The 20,219-nt window shown below is 37.1% G+C and overlaps 2 protein-coding genes across 3 annotated transcripts in view; both read left to right on the forward strand.

Annotated features, from left to right (window-relative positions):
• Positions 1–2,322: 2,322 nt before the first annotated feature.
• The window catches only part of LOC139144765 (acetylcholinesterase-like), a 36,335-nt gene continuing 18,438 nt past the window's right edge, over positions 2,323–20,219 (forward strand). For both annotated transcript variants that reach the window (XM_070715495.1, XM_070715494.1), the window contains exon 1: positions 2,323–2,414. In XM_070715495.1, the coding sequence (XP_070571596.1) occupies positions 2,412–2,414 (3 nt within the window). In that variant the 5' untranslated portion in view covers positions 2,323–2,411. The remainder of the gene's footprint in view (positions 2,415–20,219) is intronic.
• On the forward strand, positions 7,764–11,585 carry LOC139145972 (uncharacterized). Its single transcript, XM_070717421.1, has 3 exons — positions 7,764–8,289; positions 9,026–9,132; positions 10,641–11,585. The coding sequence occupies exons 1-3, from the start codon at positions 7,764–7,766 to the stop codon at positions 11,583–11,585; spliced, it is 1,578 nt and encodes a 525-aa protein (XP_070573522.1).

The raw sequence follows: 20,219 nt of genomic DNA on the forward strand, positions 1-20,219 counted from the left end.
GAAGCAGGGCGCTTAGGGCGATCCGATCGCCCAAAACAGTCTATTATTCAATAACCGGGATTTCAATTTTCCTACTGAGTTGAAACAAAAGTTGCAACGGGTATAACCCGTTCCTCCACAAATAGGCTATCAACGGATGGACGTTGTGAACAGATGATTAATTCTATAAGGACATGAATTTGGCATGTGACTTAGGTCTTGATTCTACCAAGGGCAAGGTCAACACTGTGTTGTAACTCTGGCAGTTCAGTGGAAGTTCAGGATATATAATACTTTAAATTGGAAAAACGTGCAAGTAACACGATTGAAACTAATTTGGGATAATTGGATGGTGAAGTAATGTCGATTTCATCTACAAATGTAATCTCATCTGCTTTTCTTTTTACATTACACACTTGTTTTTTATGAGTAATTTGCAATATTGCAACATTCAGCTACACGGCACCTAACACTTTTGAGAATTTTAGAAATATGAAAATCCAATTATCCCAAATTAGTTCCAATCGTGTTAAGTATTATTGAACTCCCGGATTCGATCAAAATAAAACTTCATAAAATACACAGCATGATAAAATATTAACCTAACCATGTTGTTTATTTTTCATACAAGACACGAACTGACGTTGACTTTGATGTATTGGCGTGTGTCATATTTTATGATCGATGTCATATCCCTCAGCTAATCCGCTTTCTCAATGATATTTCATGCAATACCCAAAGCTAAACGAAAGGCCTTATTTGAAAGACTCGCTAATGTGCCCTACACCACTCTAACAGAAATTCTAATTTCTTTACCTGCACGCGCCGATATTCACACAATCAATTATTTCAATATTTTTTCATAAAATGACGAATTAACTTCGGTAGAGCAGTCGTTTTATAAAAATTGATAGATTCATATTAATTGATTGGTTTAATGTTTTATTGATTTGAAGGTTGGAATACTTAGCTGGTGAGTTGTGACCTCGTATGACTTCCGATCCACGGAAAACTCTCTCGTCTCTTTTCAAGAACTGTGTGATCTTGCACAAAATGTCAAATTCCCGTTCAATGTGCTAGAATACTAGAACCCATTATTTGATTTGTCAATGAAGGCGCCGCATTTGTTGAGTGTTGGCAGTTGAAGTCATCTTCGGACGATTGTGTTTCAATATAAATGTCTAGATACTAGGTATTTAAATCAGGTTGCTTGAAGAAGTACACCTATAAACAAACGTGCACAAGCTCAGATGAAACTAGTGGGAAATGTCGAAAGACTCACTGATCTTTTTTGACAATACTCATCATTATACTGATTGCATCAAAATAGAGGCATAGGGTTTTTATGTTTGCATAAATTTTGTTCGAGTTTGTAAATAAACACATTTTACGACCAATCTCCACTAACCCTCAAATCCTCCGCCAAATCATGTGCGTTTCCGTTACTATGCCTCCAGCATATAGGGTAGGTCGGTCGGGAACTTTCTTCATGTTTTATTCTTAAAAAAGGTGCAACCATTTAAAAACAGCAAAATTCGGCAAAATCATGCGTGCTTTTCAACAATGTGGATGCAAAAGCTAGCAAAAGGAAGGTCAGGTTACCAGAAACAAACACATTTTGATTTGGTCTCATCCTGCTGCGATCTCCATCTAGGTTAATTATCTATTGGTGATCAGTTTTTTTAAACTGTTTGTCGCTTACCGCCACTCTTATAAATTACGAAAATTTACCGCTGTCTATCAAACCGTTTAATTTTTTTCCCGAAGAAACTGTAGTATACATAATGAGTCAATATTAATACATCGATTTACTGGATGTCATACCGATCTCGTAGAGGAGAAAGGGTCGAAACTCACGTGGCCTTGTGGTTTCTCCTTTCAATGTGAGCGTGGTACCATATTTGGAATCTTCATCGTCCTGCCGCTCTGCGCCAATAGTTCTTTTACCGGTTCCATGATGCAGTGCGCGCCAGGGTATACAAAGCGTACGTTACGCATAGAACTTTTTAGCCGTAGGGTACACGCAGGGTACGTTAATCATAGAACTCTATGGCAGGGTACATCCTGACCTATATTTTCGTTGCTGATGGTTAGATTATACACGGGGCATTATTTGGCATTGGAAATTTGTGTCATTCTTCTATAACAATCCGTTGTACAGCACAAATCAGCATGTTTTCGCTGTTTTGAGCTTATATACGATGTTTGATAAAGTCACTGCAATGCATTGTGGGATAACCGGGAAAAGGTCTATGGAGGCAGTCGCGAAGTCGTTGTCGACTGACGCATGCGCGGCACTATTGTTTAAAAAGCCGTAACTTTTCGCCAGCCCTCCCATTATTGAGATTCCCTGCAAGAGTGACCATAATCCTTCGTCGACTGCATTTTTTTTGCGGTAAAAGAATTAACGGTTATCAGCAAGAACGGCTAAAATGGTGAGTGTAATAACTTTATTTCACCGCGTTTTACTGAAAGGGCCAAGCAAAGCAAGATTTATACACAATCGAAATATATTTTGCAGTACTGCAACGTGATAATGTCTTTTTTTTCACTCGCCTTCAGTGTTTCGTCGGATTAGCTTTCACCGTATCGAAGCAGAAAGGCCGTCGTATCCCAAAAATGTTCTGGCCGTTTACTGTGAATCGGCGGTCTTCGAAAGAAATTGTACATTCGCTCGTGTTTACAGTAGATGCTGCTGCTGCTGCGGGATTTTGTCGAGAATATTGCAAGACTTTCTAACTTATTATTCATACAAATCGATGTACATTGTGGTCATGATGGTCGTTGTCGTTGAGTGAAAAGAGAACTGTTTCAGTCCTCGGCATGTTTCCAAATTAAGAGAGCGATAACTGTTACAGTCATAGCTTTTTGTGTCGTGACGCAGTGTGGTATATCACAATATAATTTTGAATGTATGGACGAGGAGTCTTTCTTTGAAAATTTAAAAGTATAAAATGAAGTAATACGCTCTTCAAAAGCAAAAGTTTCACACAGAACAACTTACGAATAACTTCTTTCTGATCACGAGTGAAATTTTACGTGTCGTCAAAAGCGTATTTTGGTTTTTAAAAGTTGACACCTCAAATTTACCGATACCTGGAAAAGAAATTGGTCAGCTAAAAATCAATTGTTAAGATGGCCCTTGCCTGCCGTAAACCATCAGCTATATATATACATTGTGTGTGTGTGTATATATATATATATATATTATAATATATATATATATATATATATATATATATATATATACATATATATATAATATATATATAGATATATATATATATATATATATATATATATATATATATATTATAGTCTGCCAATATGGCTACGAAATGCAGTCTGTCTCTAAGGCGGTCAGCACTAGCTGACAGAAAATTGACAAAAACGTAAACTACCCAAAGAGCCTATACCTATTTTTATTCCACGGCTGACTGACTTAAATCCACCACGATTACTGACCTCCATTACGTTTCGCTTCTTCTTTGTTACGGTCGATTTACTGGGAAAAGCGTTTAGTGTTTCCAGTCCAGTCTCTACCGTGACGTTTTAGCTGGGTGAGGAAAAAAACTGAAAGTTTTTGCCTCAAAGAGAAAGCCTTATACTTTTGCTTAAATTTTCCTCAGGGAATATTTCAACCATTATCTTTCAAAATCGAGAATAAAAATTGGGGATCACCGGGCAAATTTTGGTACTAGAGAAACAAATTACCCAAGATTTACCGATATTTGAAATTCAAAATGGCCGACACCCCTGTGTTAACTCTGTGGAGAAAAATGCAAATTTTTGATTCTCGAAAAACTAAGACTGTGAAAAGATTTCTTACATATACCAAGAGCTTTAAAATGAACCCCACAAGTGGTAGATCAAAAAAGAATTGTAAAAATTTGAGGGTCTGAATATCTGTCCCCGAGGCGCATTCTACCTAATGTGATGTTACGTTTCTTGGACTGCCCCCGATCGAGGTGATCATGGGTGCCACACTGCGGTATTTCGTCGACTGAAACAATTGTACCTCTACTGGAATAAAATGTTGCCTTATATCATTATACTCCTTTAAAGCTTTTCAAAATGAACAGCGTTTATACATTAAGTTTCGTGTCATGAAACTGTTGACTTCAGAAGCAACAACGCCACAATGACACATACAGTAGACGAGCCACCTTGAAGACAATGATTAACTCCGCTGAACGATAATTTCAGCACTTTTCAGCGTATACTGACCACCCATCTTTTTAGGTAGTATGCGCCTCGAAATTAAAATGCTTAAACTTTTGCTGAAACTTTCCACAAGGAAACTTTCAATCATTGTCATACCAAATCACGAATAAAAGTCATGGATCACCGTGCAGAGTTTGGTACTGAAAGAACAAGTTGCCTGACATTTACCGATATTTGAAATTCAAAATGGCCGCCACCCCTGTGTTAACTCTATGGGTAAATCGATTTTTTAAAAATAAAGACGGTGAAACTTTTTCTAACTCCTACAGCTTTAAATTGAGCCCCAAAAGGCGAAAGGACAGGAACGTATTGAAAATATTTGAGAGTCCGAATATTTGTCCCCGAGGCACATTCAACCTTAATAGATAGGTCGATTGCATCTTGGGGGAATTGCCAGCTTTCTTTCGATTTTGATGCTAACCACAGTGCAAAATGTGGAAATATGATTACAATCTAAAATATCGAAACTGCTTTCCTTTCATTCTACTCGCGCATGATCAACACCGGAGCTACTTAGATCAAACAAACAAAAAATGCATTACGGCTTGTGTTGCAGTTCAAACGAGACAACATTATGGTTTGGATTGATGGCTATGCAGTATTAATGAGGCAATAACGATATGCTTGTAAGCTAATCGTGAGAAAATTGTCCGTTTGTATGGCGATGGACATGTGCATACCTGAACCGTAATCTAGAGTGTTTTTCGCATACACGACTTTCAAATTCTCGTTCCGGCTAAGGGTCGTACCCCGACGACCTTACTCAATGGGGACTTTCAGTTCTCATTTCTTCTAAAATGTTTTAATTTCACTCGTCCTTCCTTTCATAAAATTTGTTTGCCTTTTTATTCGTTCATTCTCTTGTCTATGTGCGACAAACTCTTCGTGTGAACCTATTTAACATGAGATAATACGCGTCTATAAACGAAAAGGTAACTTTCCCCCAGCTCAAACTTCCGTCACAGAAATTTCAAACCATACATATTCTTTCATAATCATAAGTCACCATGCAAATTTTTGTACTAGAAGGAAAGTTACCTAGAATTTTTTCTAATTTGAATTTCAAAATTGCCGCTGTCCTTTCAAACACCAGAAGGGACGGTGAAAAGTTCAGTAGATTCCACACAAAAAGCGGACCGACAAAGTATTATAAAGGATAATCCTTTCAAAGTCCGAACACCTGTGCCCGAGGCGCATTCTGTTTAGTTTGTTGTACAAATTTTTTCCACTGGTCTCAAAATCATCTTTTGAAAGATTTCAAAGACAGAGTAAATTTACTGAAGTTAAATGAAGTTAAGAACATTGGAATGACAGACTGTTTTTGAAATAACACCCCGTCCCGAAAACAGTCGCAGTCCTCGCGGGGTTTTAACAAATCACGCATCAGATACTTCAACTAGATCGTGGATCATCCAGCATACACAAACCTAGCGCATAATATGAATTTTCTAGTTTCCGTTCCAGCAGATTAGAATTGCGCAAAGCTTCAATTATTATCGTTATGATAGCCGAATGAATTGATATCGGATATCAGAGTCCCGACGTCTGTCTAGGCTACGTTGCGTTGGTTTTTAAAAAATGGAACACATGGAAATGGAAAATGGCAATGAGAGATATCATCTGATAAATTCTTTATCACTCTATATGGGCATGTAGATTTCCATTTAGTGGGTCTTCACGGTGCTTCATCAGCCCAGCAAAGTTATAATTTATGAATTCGAATTCAGTATCGCATTTGACGTACACCGTCCGCGAAAGCTGAAAGCTATATAGGCAGAACTGTGGACGTGAAATATCTTTCACATGAGACTGAACTACTTGCTGTTTTATGGTGTAAAAGTGAGACATAATATTTTCGCTAATGGAAAGCTCACATTCACAATGTCTCACGTATAAAACGTGAAAGACTCGAAGCTGCGCCCATTCATATTTATATCTGCAAATATTCAATTGATAGGACATAACCCTCTGTCCGACATCAAAGAAACATATCAGTGTGTTCTCGTGTTACACGGGGCGATATAGTTTTTCTTGAAACAGACGGGTTGTACGTAAAGTGATGGATAAGAACTTCATTATAAACAATGAAATGTGAAAAGGCATCATCAACGCCAGTGGTGTCTACTTTACCCATAATGCAATTGTCCAAACCACAAGCATAATATCCCTATAAAGCACAACATTTCTGTTGTTGAGAAAAAAAAAATAATAATAATAGTAATAATAATGAATACACATATAAAATAAAAGCGAAGCATTTGGTATCTCTATTCTCGTCTCTTACGCTTCAACCCTTTCCTTTAATTAACTGTCTCTGTGAAACTGTAAAAATAGGGGTTCAAGCCGTGCCGTAAAACCCAAATTACTGTCAGGTCTAACACTCAGTCATAAATGTGTGAGAATACGAGCCTGACTTTCCATGGTGTACGGAAACAGAGTGCGGTGCGAAGCAGTATTTCCCAAAAGGTGTTTCTGTCGCCGCCATAATGTTGAACACATTTGAAAATCTATAATTTAGATGTGGACAGAATAGGCCGCGCGAGTGTTTGTGTCAAATACTCGTTTTAAAATACCAACACCATTGTCACAGTATCATGTATCGTAAAATACACAGAGCACCCACGAGACATTTTAGAATTACTCACCTTTAATCCCTACGATAACCTTCCATTTATGTTTGCATTGACACGTTCCATGTAATATTTTTCTAATCGGGCTTTTAATATTTAACAATTGCCCCAATGAGTTTGACTATACCCCTGATTAAAATGTGATCAACGGTCCCTTAACGACGTGATGGTATTGTCTTTGCTAATGCATATCTATCTATCTATCTATCTATCTATCTATCTATCTATCTATCTATCTATCTATCTATCTATCTATCTATCTCTCTCTCTCTCTCTCTCTCTCTATCTATCTATCTATCTATCTATCTATCTATCTATCTATCTATCTATCTATCTATCTATCTGATAGGTCTATCTGTCTGTGTGTCTTAATACCCCACCACATATTGTATATATAATATATATATATCTATATATATATATATATATATATATATATATATATATATAATATATATATATATATATATATATATATATATATATATATATATATATATATATATATATATATATGGGCCGCGTCAAGCAAAAACCTACCGGATGGTAATGGATACAATGTTGCACAATATCAGTTCTAAAAATTGATACTTTGTATGAGAGTTTACGTTTACGCGCCCACAGACATGTCGGCGATAAAATCATGGGCTCGTTTCTTTCCTTTAAATCCTCTTCGAATTAAAAACATTTACAGTAAGAAATATCAAAAGTGGATAGTACCAAGGTGCGGTGAAATGTAGATACTCGTTTCTCTCATTTTCGTTCTACATTTTGAAACGTAAAGTTTAGGGTGTAATCAATCACCGCCAAAAATATTTGCATATGAAAGAGTTTCCCGCCCATAGCTCTTGTCGAGCCGTCATCAGTCTGCAACCTGCCGTGTCGTACGTTGCTTTCCTCTCTAAAATCATCGGCATTTCTCACAGTAAAATGTGTTCAAGAGTTCCCGTTGACCTTCAATTCGACGAAGATCTAGGGCAATTAATGTCCGATAGACATCGGGATTTCCTTGATGACATCGAAAGTGAACACCAACAACGCCAACTTTCAAGCGACGAAAGCAGCAACGGTAGCGACTCAGAGAACTCTGAATCCGATTCAGATGATGAGTGTCAAACATCGTCGCAGGATTTGGTTGCAAATTTTACTGCTTCTACCGAATCCAGTCGTGAGACTGATGGAAATGCGTCTGAAGTTACTGCAGAATTTCAAGTTGGTTGCGGCTGTTCCAATCGATGTTACAGTCAACTCAACGCAGATCGGGTATTTCAGTATCGTCTTAATTTAGCCGAATTCACAAAGACGGAGAAAGACATACTCCTGCTTGCGAAGATGGAACAGATGGAAAAGAAAGGTGACACAAGGAGAGGAAAGATACGAGAATGTCAGAGATTCAGATACGAATTTGACGGATACGAAATTTGCGAGAAGGCATGGCGATTTATTCATGACATCAGTGAGTATTTACAAACATGCAAGTTTCTCCTTGTCTATGTTAAAAACAACTAAGTTTTACAGGTACATCTCTGCCCCAAAACGACTTAATCGAAGTACTGATTTGTTGACATCAGATATCGATAGAACATGATCGAATTGTGTTTGCCTTTCTGTCATTTAAATCAGATCATCAAACAGAGTTGCCGTACACGAGTACCGGTATATTCTCATGGATTCCAAAGAATTGAAGTTCAAGGTCATTGACCCAGACAGCCGCGCGCGTCATGGCGTGTAAAGTCAGTCTCATCTTCTAAGTTCTGGCTCCAATAATTGTAGCTCACGGGCCTTTGTTTGCTGTGCTGGTGATTCAGCCCCGGCCCACGGGCCGGAGCTGAACAATTATTGCAGCTATGACACCTTCCTGACTTTCAATTTACTCTCAGACTGACAGTGAATGAGTGATAGTTTTCCATGCGTCGACGCAGTTTTAATTCGTCATTTCAATCAATAACAGTCAACGTCGATGCATAGCGCGCCGGCAAGGCAATATAACTGGCCTGTTTTGTCATCAAAGCGACACCATACATGATAGGCATCCGACCATAGTGTTCAAATTTATTTTTAGGATCACTGATCCTTCAAAGTAGAACTAGATTGTACCTTATGTTTTCAGTTGACTTTGAAATTAAACAATAACTAATAACCCGACATGAAATGTGATATCTTTCTCTAATATAATTTTATCTCCCTCTCAGGTGTTTGGAGTTACAAATCTCTGAAAGCCCATTACAAGGTCAATGGCATAGCACCTAGAGAACATGGTTTGAAAGGAAAGAAGGCTCATAATGCTTTTTCATTTGAGGTAAGCAAATATCTTAAGTGCATCGTGGTCAATTCACAAACCGTTTGTAAATTCAGAGTTTTAGTTAAGGGCAGTAAGTAGGTAAATGTTACCGGAATTCACAGTCATCTTACTATGTTTCCTTTGGTATATCAAGGTTTCCAAATTTGGACAGCAGAAATGTTACCAGAGTTGCGAAATTAATTACCAACGTCCCCTATCTTTAGCAGAAAGACTGAGTAAAATCATTAATGTTTAGTAGAGAGTAATTTGCAATAACATAACCAAAGTTCAATTTTGATCTCAATTTTCCAAACTCATCTCTCGCAGACATATCTGGGGAATAATTTTCATTAGTCGGTTTCTCTGACATGACGACGTGTGTGATAGCCCTTTTCCCAACTGGTTTATCTGTTGTTGTCATGCCAGATCTATCATAAATATTAAAACCACAAATTTCCCATTTCACATATTTGGCCTGATTTGACAGGTAAAAAGTTTTGTTTTTTTAGACTTCTATCTCATCTTGTTTTAAATTTCTTGATTTTGGTATTTAAAAGAGTCAGTATCTTTAAGTTAAAGCCCAAGTGCTGTTAACTTTTGATGATAATTTCACCATTTTTATTTGAATGTGAACCATAATTCCTTGTTCTTCTCCCCAAAGAATGTTGATATACACAGTATCCAGCTTGTCAACTCAGTCCCTATGGTTGTAAAGTGCATATTTATTGTTGAAAACTGACTTCTGGTCTGGACTAGAATTCAAATGTAAACAATATTCATGCATTTTATACATAGACGCTAAGTTGACAAGCTAAATAGTGGGTGTTTCAACATTCTTTGGGGAGTATAATAGGGAGTTGCAATTGATTTATAAAATAAAAATAATGAAAAAAACATCGAAAGTTAGCAGCACTGGGGCTTTAACATTTCATGATTTTTTCACTTCGTTTGTTTTTCAAGGTCAACTAGTTTCTTGTTGTGCTGACTCCCAAAAACATGTTGAGATATACAGTATTTAGCTTGTTATTAAACTCAGCCTAAGATCGTGCATGTGTAAACTGCAGTGTCATTGTTGACAGGGTAATCCCGGTACAAACTAGAGTTCAAATGTAAACAATAATAATGGATGTTACAAGTACAGACTTTGTGTTGACAAGCTAAATAGTGGGTGTTTAGACATGCCTTTGGGAGTAGAACAAGAACTTGCAATTAACATACAGATATAATGAAAAATTCATCATAGGTTAAAAATACAGTACCGCCCCCCTTAAGAACTGACTACAGCATGATTTCTGGCAGTGTTTTCACCAATAGGTTGATAGATACCAGGTCATCCACAAACCTGTTCTTTATTTGTGTTTAAAAATCAAGTGATTTGTGTTGGATTTTTTTCTTGTTTTGTGATCATTTTTTGAAGACAGATATACAATACTGGCACCATAAAAGCAGACAACGGTTTTACAAACGTACAAAAAATACCAATTATAACTGAAGATGTTTTCATATACTTTTATTTGTCACCATAGATCATCCAGCACGTTGTGCAGTTCATAATGGAGTACTCAAATGAGTTTGGTTTGCCTATGCCAGCTGTACCACGTGGAAGGGAAGGCACTCCACCAGTCTACTTACCATCCAGTATCACCAAGGAGAGAGTCTACTCAGCTTATGTAGAGTCATGTGAGCAGACACAGCCACCTCTGACACATGTTGGACTCACTACTTTTAAGAACGTATGGAAAGACTGTGTTCCTCACATTCAAACCATTTCTCCCAAAACTGATGTTTGTGTGAAATGTGAAGAGTTTCGAAACAAAATTATGTTTGCCTCCTCAGAAGATGATAAATTATTGTTTACATCGCAATATAATGAGCATGTCATGAAAGCACAGAAAAGGAGAGAATTTTATAAGAATTGTGTTCAGAAGTCATTTGAAGAGTATGAATCATTACCACAACAAAATAAGATGCTTGGTATTCATACTCCTTGTTCACAAGATTTGTTTTCTGTTCATTATAGTTTTGATTATGCACAACATTTTTCACTTCCCCATCAGTCAAGACAAGTTGGTCCTTTGTACTTCCTTAGCCCAATGAAAGTTTTCTGTTTTGGTGTTTGTAATGAAGTTTGTAAAGAACAAATTAATTATCTTTTCACTGAAGCTGATAGCATTGGTCAGGATGGGAAGAAAAGTGCAGGACCCAATAATGTAATTAGCATATTGCATCACCATCTTTCAGATCACAGTTTGGGTGAAAAACAATGTTCCTTTCATGCTGACAACTGTGGGGGTCAAAATAAAAACAAATCTGTTCTGCACTATATGTCATGGAGAACCAGTACTGGTCTGCATGATGAAATTCAAATTCATTTCATGGAACCTGGGCACACAAAATGTATCTGTGATGCATGCTTTGGTAAAGTTCGTCAATTATATAGACGTAGTGATGTGATACAGTGGATCAGTTAGCTACTCTTGTCAACAAGAGTGCCAATATTAATAAAAGTCATGTCCTGCAACAAGACTCAGAGTCTGATCACACATGGCAATGGTATCAGTGGGATACATATCTATCTGCATATCTCAAACCACTGAAAGGCATCAGGAAATATCACCATTTTAGGTTTAATAAAGATAATCCAGGTAAAGTTTATGTAAAAGAAGTCCACGATGAAATTGAAACTGAGATAGCATTGGTTAGAAATTGTGTAGCTTGCGGCCCCCACCACAAGGAAGCTTTCCTGAGAAACTTGAATGTGGAGGTTTGTCAGATGCCCGCCATAGACAACTACATGATACTATTCAACAGCATGTAAGGCCACCTTTTCGGGCTGACTTTTGTACAGTTTGTATGTAAAGTGTATACACCACACTTCAAAAAGTGAATAAAAAAAGATTGAGTATTTCTCATTTATGTACCAGTACATGTTTGTCGTTTGAAGTATTATTTTGCAGTGAGAGTGGGCACTGAACAATTGAACATTGAACATTGAAGTGAAAGTGAACATGCATAAATTTGTTTGTAAACCTGAAAATCATGTTAATAAGATATCTACACAGCTTAAATGAAACATTTTTATCTCATATCATGTTGGCAAAACAACACTTTTCATCAGCGTGCTTTTTCTATGGAAGAAACAATGCAGAGGTACACAGTAAGTTGATGATGTGTGAATGAAGAGCAAAGGAAAACCAGTATGCAAATCTAAGGTCAGGGGTTATATTCAAATGAGCTAAAATCATACTTCTGATCGCGGTTCGGACCTTAAACTTCAGTGACATAATCTAGAGATAGAGAACCATAAAAAATGCTAGAAAAACAAAAATTGATAATTTTGACCATCAGGTAGGTTTTTGCTTGACGCGGCCCATATATGTATGTACTTGTATTTGAGTGAAAAAAAGTGAAAATCACGGACAACGCAAATTCCATGGTAACGAGTCTGTAACATTTCCGGAACTATTTTGATGTCCATTTTGAATTATACAAAACCTACACAAGGGCATCCGAGGCAAATATGTAGAGCAAGTCTAGCAATTATACTTCTTTCAATATGCATCATACAATTTCCTTTGCTTTGAATCCAACCACAATGGCAGTATTAGTATTGCCTCAGTTACACGTTTGATATTACAATGATATCAACAATGTTTCGATCGAAAGGAAATTGACATGTTGTTCTCTTTTATTCTATCTTATTAGCATTCCTTTGGGTTTTTTCTTAATCAGCTGACATTTCGCAAATCTTACACTTTCCCAGTATTTTTTTACTTGTGTCAACATTCATTTGCTCGACTTCTAGGATGATTGTTTGCTCATTAAAGCTCCATTAGCTTTGACTTTTGATCTGTTTTTAATACTAAGATAGTTCACGCCTCAAAATTGAATGACTAAACTTTTGCTCAAACTTTCCGTAAGGTAACTTTGAACCATTCCTTTTTCCGAATAATGAATAAAAATTGGGAGTTGCCGTGCAAAATTTGGCCCTAGAGAAATAAATTACTCCATCTTTACCGACACCTGAAATTCAAAATGGCCGCTATCCCTGTATTAACTCTTTGAAAAAATTAACCTTTCGATTGTCACAAAAATAAGCCAATGAGCACCCACAAGTGGTGGACCACATTTTTTGGGTAAAACTTTGAGAGTCTGAAAATCTGTCCCCGAGGCACAGTCTACCTTAATTTTGTTGTGCCTGTGGCATTCAGTTCCTTAATCTACTTAAAAAATGGTTTACTGAGACGTTTTCTGGAACAAAAGTTTGTCATATTTCATCAAAACTTACAGGCACTTTGGAACACTGTAAATTAGCGTGGTTGTCTTTTTACCGACGTGAATACGACTCGCGTATGCAGTAACACTCTCCGATTTAATTTACCAGTGCACACACGAAAATAGACACAACGCTGCTGCCTTCTAATTCTGGCCGTGACTCTGTTCAAAGTGTTGACTGATAAAAAAACCCCACTAATTTCACACCTTGTTTTCTTTGCTTTTCCTAAGAGAGTAAAACTTAGAATTCCAATACGTTCCGTTTGCACCTTCAACGTGACGTAGAAACGAATATTAGTTCATAATCCCGTGTTAATGAAGTGATGTAAAAACCTTACAGCTTTGCATTTCGGTAGACCTCAACACCTGCAGAGTAGACAACTTTCAAGGCGCGAATGTAAAATGAACGTATTTTGTCATAATATATTGCCTTACGTCATGATGACGACATCAGAGGGCGATTAACGTTTCCGCACTTTTTATTACTTATTTTACTCTTCGGGGTCCCCATGTAAAATATCCAACCAGCAATATTACCTTTTTCTCAACAAAACTCAAAGTTCGATCCAACAAGGCACGATCATACAAAAACAATAAAAGCTAGAGCTGCGTTCTTACGATTCGATATAGTTTATCTAAATAGATACTGGACAACTAGGATAAGGATGGTGTTTGTACACAAGAGTTTATGTTTCATGCAGCTGTGTACCATATGATTAGTATATAAGACTATACTTTCAATACACTAACAATAAAACAATAATAAAAGGTGATTTCCTGCCTTCAAAGTTAACGAGAAAATGTGTTTATTGTGATTTTTGTTTTATTTTCCTTTCAGTTTTGTATCAGACGTTACATTCGACTGTTGCTAGTATGTCATTGGAAGACATTTAAATATTGCAACCATAATCTGAGGAACTGTAGAAATAAAAAAATTATTATAAATTACGATAGAGATTGGTCTTATCGCGTTGTGCAACAAATAAGAGCTCATTAACATACCTGCTTTTTAATACCAAACGCGATTTTTACTTCTTCTATATCTAATTCCTTTATTGTAATGACATCTTCCACAAGCATGAATCCAGGTTGGATCCACTCTAGAACCCAAGGCTCTTTCTATCTTGAGGATTAAATGACTCAGTGGACCCCGAATAACGTATTGACGTAATATTTGCTTGTTATCATCGCATGGTATGACAAAAGCCATGAAGCCATTCCAAACGAAACATCGAGACTTTTTCTGTTCAAAATAATAGGCTTTATACTTGTTTGGCATGAAGACGTCGAAGTTGTTCGATGTCACTATTTTGTATCAACGTTACGGTTACCTCTCGGCCACAGCAGAACACGTTTATGTATTTCTCGCCTTTTGTTTGTCGCGGACGACGGTGTTTTTATAGGAAATGATTTGACATGTATAAATCCCTTCGAAATTGTCCGTCTACGGTAATAAGACACACCAATCGCCGAGAATGCCAGAGCCTTCATTGACACAATTCATTTGACGATTTTTTTCATGACCTGAAACAATCAGAAATCACCGTGAGACGTGTTGATAATTGCTTTCTGACACTTGAGATGGTCATCGTCAGGTACAGAGGTCACTCACTGTCAGATTGTTGCGTGTTTGCCTTGCATTTGTATAACTGTCTTCAGCCCAAACGATTTTCAGGTACATGTGGTGCATACTGTTCAAATAGACACGGTTATGCATGATGCATCGCAGAGAGACACAATCTGATTAGGGAGCCTTCAGTAATTACAGGGTGGGTGGGCCGGGGGAATTGGGGGGAGGGTCACTTTTTAGAAAACAGTTCAAGGGGGAGGGTCACTTTTTATAAACCTAGCTTGGGGGGAGGGTCACCTTTGACAGAAGTTGATATTATGGCCAAAACTTTGATTGTCCGTGTGATATTTCCTGAATAGGAAATCACCAACAAAATACGCACACACTTATAGACCCCAATGCATAGTGACATTTTGGTGAGATTCCAAAATCAAATTTCTTACACAACCATAACCACTCTAGTCTAATCAAGAACAATAATCTTAATAATCAAGCATACATAAATGCACAGATTTATCTAATTTTGTACTGAAAAAAAATTATTCATAGTTTCATCATAGACCCCAATGCATAGTGAATCGACATTTTGGTGAAATTCCAAAATCAAATTTCTTGCACAACCATGGACTTGTAACCACTCTAGTCTTATCAAGAACAATAATGTGAATAATCAAGCATACATAAATGCACAGATTTATCTAATTTTGTACTGAAAAAAAATTATTCATAGTTTCATCATAGACCCCAATGCATAGTGTATGGACATTTTGGTGAAATTCCAAAATCATATTTCTTGCACAACCATAGACTTGTAACCACTGTAGTCTAATCAAGAACAATAATCTAAATAATCAAGCATGCATAAATGCACAGATTTATCTAATTTTGTACAGAAAAAAAATTATTCATAGTTTCATCATAGACCCCAATGCATAGTGTATTGAATGACATTTTGGTGAAATTCCAAAATCAAATTTCTTACACAACCATACACTTGTAACCACTCTAGTCTAATCAAGAAAATTAATATCAATAATCAAGAGTACACAAATGCAAAGATTTCCCTATTTTTGTATTGGAAAAAACTATTCATAATTTCATCATAAACACTATGGATATTGAACCAACTTTTTAGATGAAATTCAGAAATCAATTTCTTGTACACAAATGTTCATTTTACTTCCCTATTCAAGCAAAGTACATTTAAATACATTATCAAACATATATAAAATACAGATATAGCATGTTTTGTGGGGTAAATTGTCAATAATTTGCCTGATAGACTCCATGTATGATTTGATATTTTTGGATGAAGCACTAAATCAGCTACATCTTGCCTTCTTATAGTTGCACAAAATATGGTGACCCTCCCTCAACTGTATGAAATACCATATCTCTTCAACAATTCTTGCCTGATAAATTGCGACTGTCCCTCAAAAACACCATCCCTCCCCTCTGTAATTTGTCCCTAACATACCATTGAACCAATTGTTATGTAAATTAGCTGATACTGTTTTAGTTATTCCCGGGGAGAATACCGCAGTGGTTGGGGGGGAGGGTCAAGTTTTAGAATGTCGGATAAGGGGGAGGGTCACATTTTAGACAGGAGGATAGGGGGAGGGTCACAATTTACGGTACAGGTGTTCGCGAAATTCCCCCGGCCCACCCCCTGTAATTACTGAAGGCTCCCTTACAGAGATGGAGAAGTTTCAAACTTGGCTTATTCTCTACAGTTCTCACTAGCTGTTGATCACCGATCTCTATCCTATGCATGCCATTCTCTATAACTGATTTTAATAAAGTCATCTGGGCCACAGCATGTTCTGCACACGGGCACATCTTACTGCTAAACGATGCACACGTACACTTTTGCGGTATGCTATGATTTCGTCAGAGGCCTCGACGAGCTTGTAGAAAAGTAGTACATAGTGGCAAAACCATAGTCAGTAGATCGCTACTACTGTCTACGTGAAAGTATACTTAATGTGAATCCTCTCCAAAGCAAAGAAATTTACCAACGTGACGCCTTGTTGGGTCGGGGAAAATGGATTCGCAAGTATACACTTTAAGAGCAAGGTGTCAGAAAGAACTTCCAAAGAGATAAAAAACTCAGTCTTCTCTGAAAACAAATTGTTGATGAATGTGAATTTGAGGCGTCCAGTGAAATCTGGAACGCACGTTAAAATTGACGTTGGGAAAATCTCTGTCCCAATCGCAGCACATGACCTGATCAATGATGAACTTTGATGGCCAAAACGAAACTTTATCAAGACGCAATACAATCAGATGAGTAAGCCTGGACTGTTCGTTGAGATGTTTTATAAACCGACAGTTGTTTGTCATTGTGAAATCTATGCTAGAAAACACAAGTATCGACATTATTATTATTATTATTTTTATTATTAAGACTTTATTTCGGACTTTGCCGTGCATATCATCATTACCAAAAAAAAGCTTACAGAGAAGTTACTATGTGAGAAAATGATGGTTGCAATGAATACATTTGTCATAATTAAACAAAAAGAAGGTTGTTCCATAATTTCATGATCTCAGATGTGAAACACAGAGACTCACACACTTGTCGCACAATTGTGTTGCTACATTTCATCAGTCGCTGTCCTAAACCATAAATTTGCTTTCTAAGCAAAGCATCGAAGTTATCAATTCTGTTTAATACGAACATGGATGTGTTTTCGAATTTTGGGTTTTTGGTGTGATGTATATGTGCTCCCCCTCCTAGGGCAGTACAGTGCCCCTGGATATAGTTTATGATCAGGCGGAGCATGTTTGTTCCTGTTTCTAATTGTGACGTCAGCGAGCAAACCGAAAACTTCCTGAAGTGAAAGACGTTGTTTTGCATGAAACTTTTTGACTCGCTCGGAGTGTTTCATCTTCTTCACGGACTAGACAGCTAAATGCATCGGAAGCGAAGAGGCGCATTCTAATGAACGCTGTCATTTGCCCAAACAATAACCATCGATTTCGGAGTCTTAAATGCTCCTTAATGGATTTTGCATGATACTGCGGGATTACTTCTCCTTGGTCTGGGGATTTTAAACTTCGTGCGTCAGCTGAAGATGGATTTCTGAAAAAAATAAAGACATCTTCACTGAGGTCAAATCAACAGTCAACGTTGATAAAACTACTGCGCGCCAGTCAGATCGTTTGCGGGAAACTCATGAAAGGTAGTAGGTAGTTTGGCAGACACGATACCATCGGCCCATACTGAGTTTACTATGCCTTTTTTATCGTTGATAAACATTGGTTGTTATCATCTGATCACGTGCCACGTTCCGTCAACGAACATTGAGAACGTTCTGTCATGTACTTTAAAATCATATTTTCCACATGGTCAGTATGTTGTCCGACTGTGAAATGCAATCCCATGTTTCCCGGGTTTCTCATGTCAATGCTGCGTGGCATCTGTGAGCCCAATCTGAGAAGCGTTCATAGAACCCCAGTCCTTCCACAGGGAATCCAGGCTTCTAGTTATCATTTTCAATCAAAATATGAAATTATTATTTTATTAATTTTAATAAAAATATGAAAATCATCATCATCATCATCATCATCATCATCATCATCATCATCATCATCATCATCATCATGCAGCAAAAATTCAAACCAAAGTTCGCTAATGTACTCTTCCCAGCATACACACTCTTCCTTACGTAAGGAAGTCTTAGAGTACTCTCAGAGTACTCTTAGAGTACTCCTAGAGTACGTACTCCTAGAGTACGCTTAGAGTACTTTACGCAAGGGTTGGCGAAGTTTGGTTTGAATTTTTGCTGCATAATGATGATGATGATGATGATGATAACAATAATATCAATATCATATTTTTATTAAAATTAATAGTAATAATTTCATATTTTTAAGAAAATTAATAAGTAGCTAGCAGCCTGGATTCCATTTGGTCCTTCCTATAGGACTGTGATAAAACATACGTTCGGAAGATGACATATTTTCTTGTTTAATAAATGACTTTGCAAGGTTGTATCCACATTCCTTTTCCATTTCGTGCCAATTGTTGTTCTTTGCAATCTAAAATGTTCTTCATGTAGACCAGATTGGAGATACTCATTACGATGGTCCAATCCGTGCTTTGCATAATTACGGCACTCCCTGATGAGTAACCAAACTTTCTTTAGTATGCAGGACCCTGACTTCCTAACGGCGTTGGATTACAGCGATGTCGTAATTTGACAAAAATTACATTCTTATCCAGAAACAACCTTCTCAGCGAGTTGAAGTCGAATAATGATTTAGATTAGGACACCTCTGAGGAAACAGTATTGGTTTTTGAAATGACATGAGTGCCCCAGGCTTAAGCTTTAGTTCGCCGTTGAGGGAGATACTTTTCGCTTCGCGCAGCATCACGGAATGTATGCATGTTACCCTCGGGGAAGCTGATAGATTTTATATGGCCTCTTGCATCGCACTGGACAATAGTGTTGAAGGATTTATCGGCATTTACTGTAAGAATTCCCATCTGACGGAGACTTGTTCGACAAAGTAAAAATACTGATCACTTACGTATTACAATTGGACTAGCAAATAACCAGATCTTTCTGTCTTTTATTGCTTCGTATGCACAGGAATAATTTGAGGTTATGATGATATCGCTGTCCAAAATGAACATTATTAACCAATTGAACACTGTACTTCATAAAGTTTTCTGTCGAAGTTGCGCTGATACAGCAGAATTGTTTGTGCCAATGTTTGAGTGCATTCTGCAAGCGATTGGGCGGACCCCAGGGAACACACAAAACATGCCAAATGTGTTTTGCATGAATTATTCAACATCCCAAAAGGACAAAAAAGGATTGGAGTTTTGCCTCAAGTGTTTGTCTTGAAGTTGCATATAATCGATTATTAATCGCTATCGGCAGTTATCAATAGTAGTAAAATGCAAACGATGTTGTGTTGTATGGGGAAATACCACAGCAAAAAATCTTGACAAAATTTTCATATTACAAAAGAGAGCGTTACGTATTGTATGAATTGCCTAATGATTACCCTTCAGTCAGTTTGTTTTCTTCGTTAAATGCCATGTCTGTAAGACAAAGAATTGTATTCTTTATGGCAGTGTTACCTTTCAGGTGTATGACTGGCAGCAGTGCTCCACATTATCTGTCGAATTTATTTGTATTTCAGAGTAATGTCCATTATTATCAAACGCGCTTGGTTTCTCGACAGGATTGTTATATTCAAAGTTTTGTGACTTGTTAGTTATCGAGCCCGATGAAAATTACTCATT

Source organism: Ptychodera flava, chromosome 12 (genome assembly GCF_041260155.1).
Source record: "Ptychodera flava strain L36383 chromosome 12, AS_Pfla_20210202, whole genome shotgun sequence".
In the NCBI taxonomy this organism is placed as follows: Eukaryota; Metazoa; Hemichordata; class Enteropneusta; family Ptychoderidae; genus Ptychodera; species Ptychodera flava.

Coding starts and splice junctions, on each gene's coding strand:
- LOC139145972 (XM_070717421.1), top strand. CDS start 7,764: ATGTGTTCAAGAGTTCCCGTTGACCTTCAATTCGACGAAGATCTAGGG. Junction 8,290..9,025: donor GCGATTTATTCATGACATCA/GTGAGTATTTAC, acceptor TCTCCCTCTCAG/GTGTTTGGAGTTACAAATCT. Junction 9,133..10,640: donor ATAATGCTTTTTCATTTGAG/GTAAGCAAATAT, acceptor TTGTCACCATAG/ATCATCCAGCACGTTGTGCA.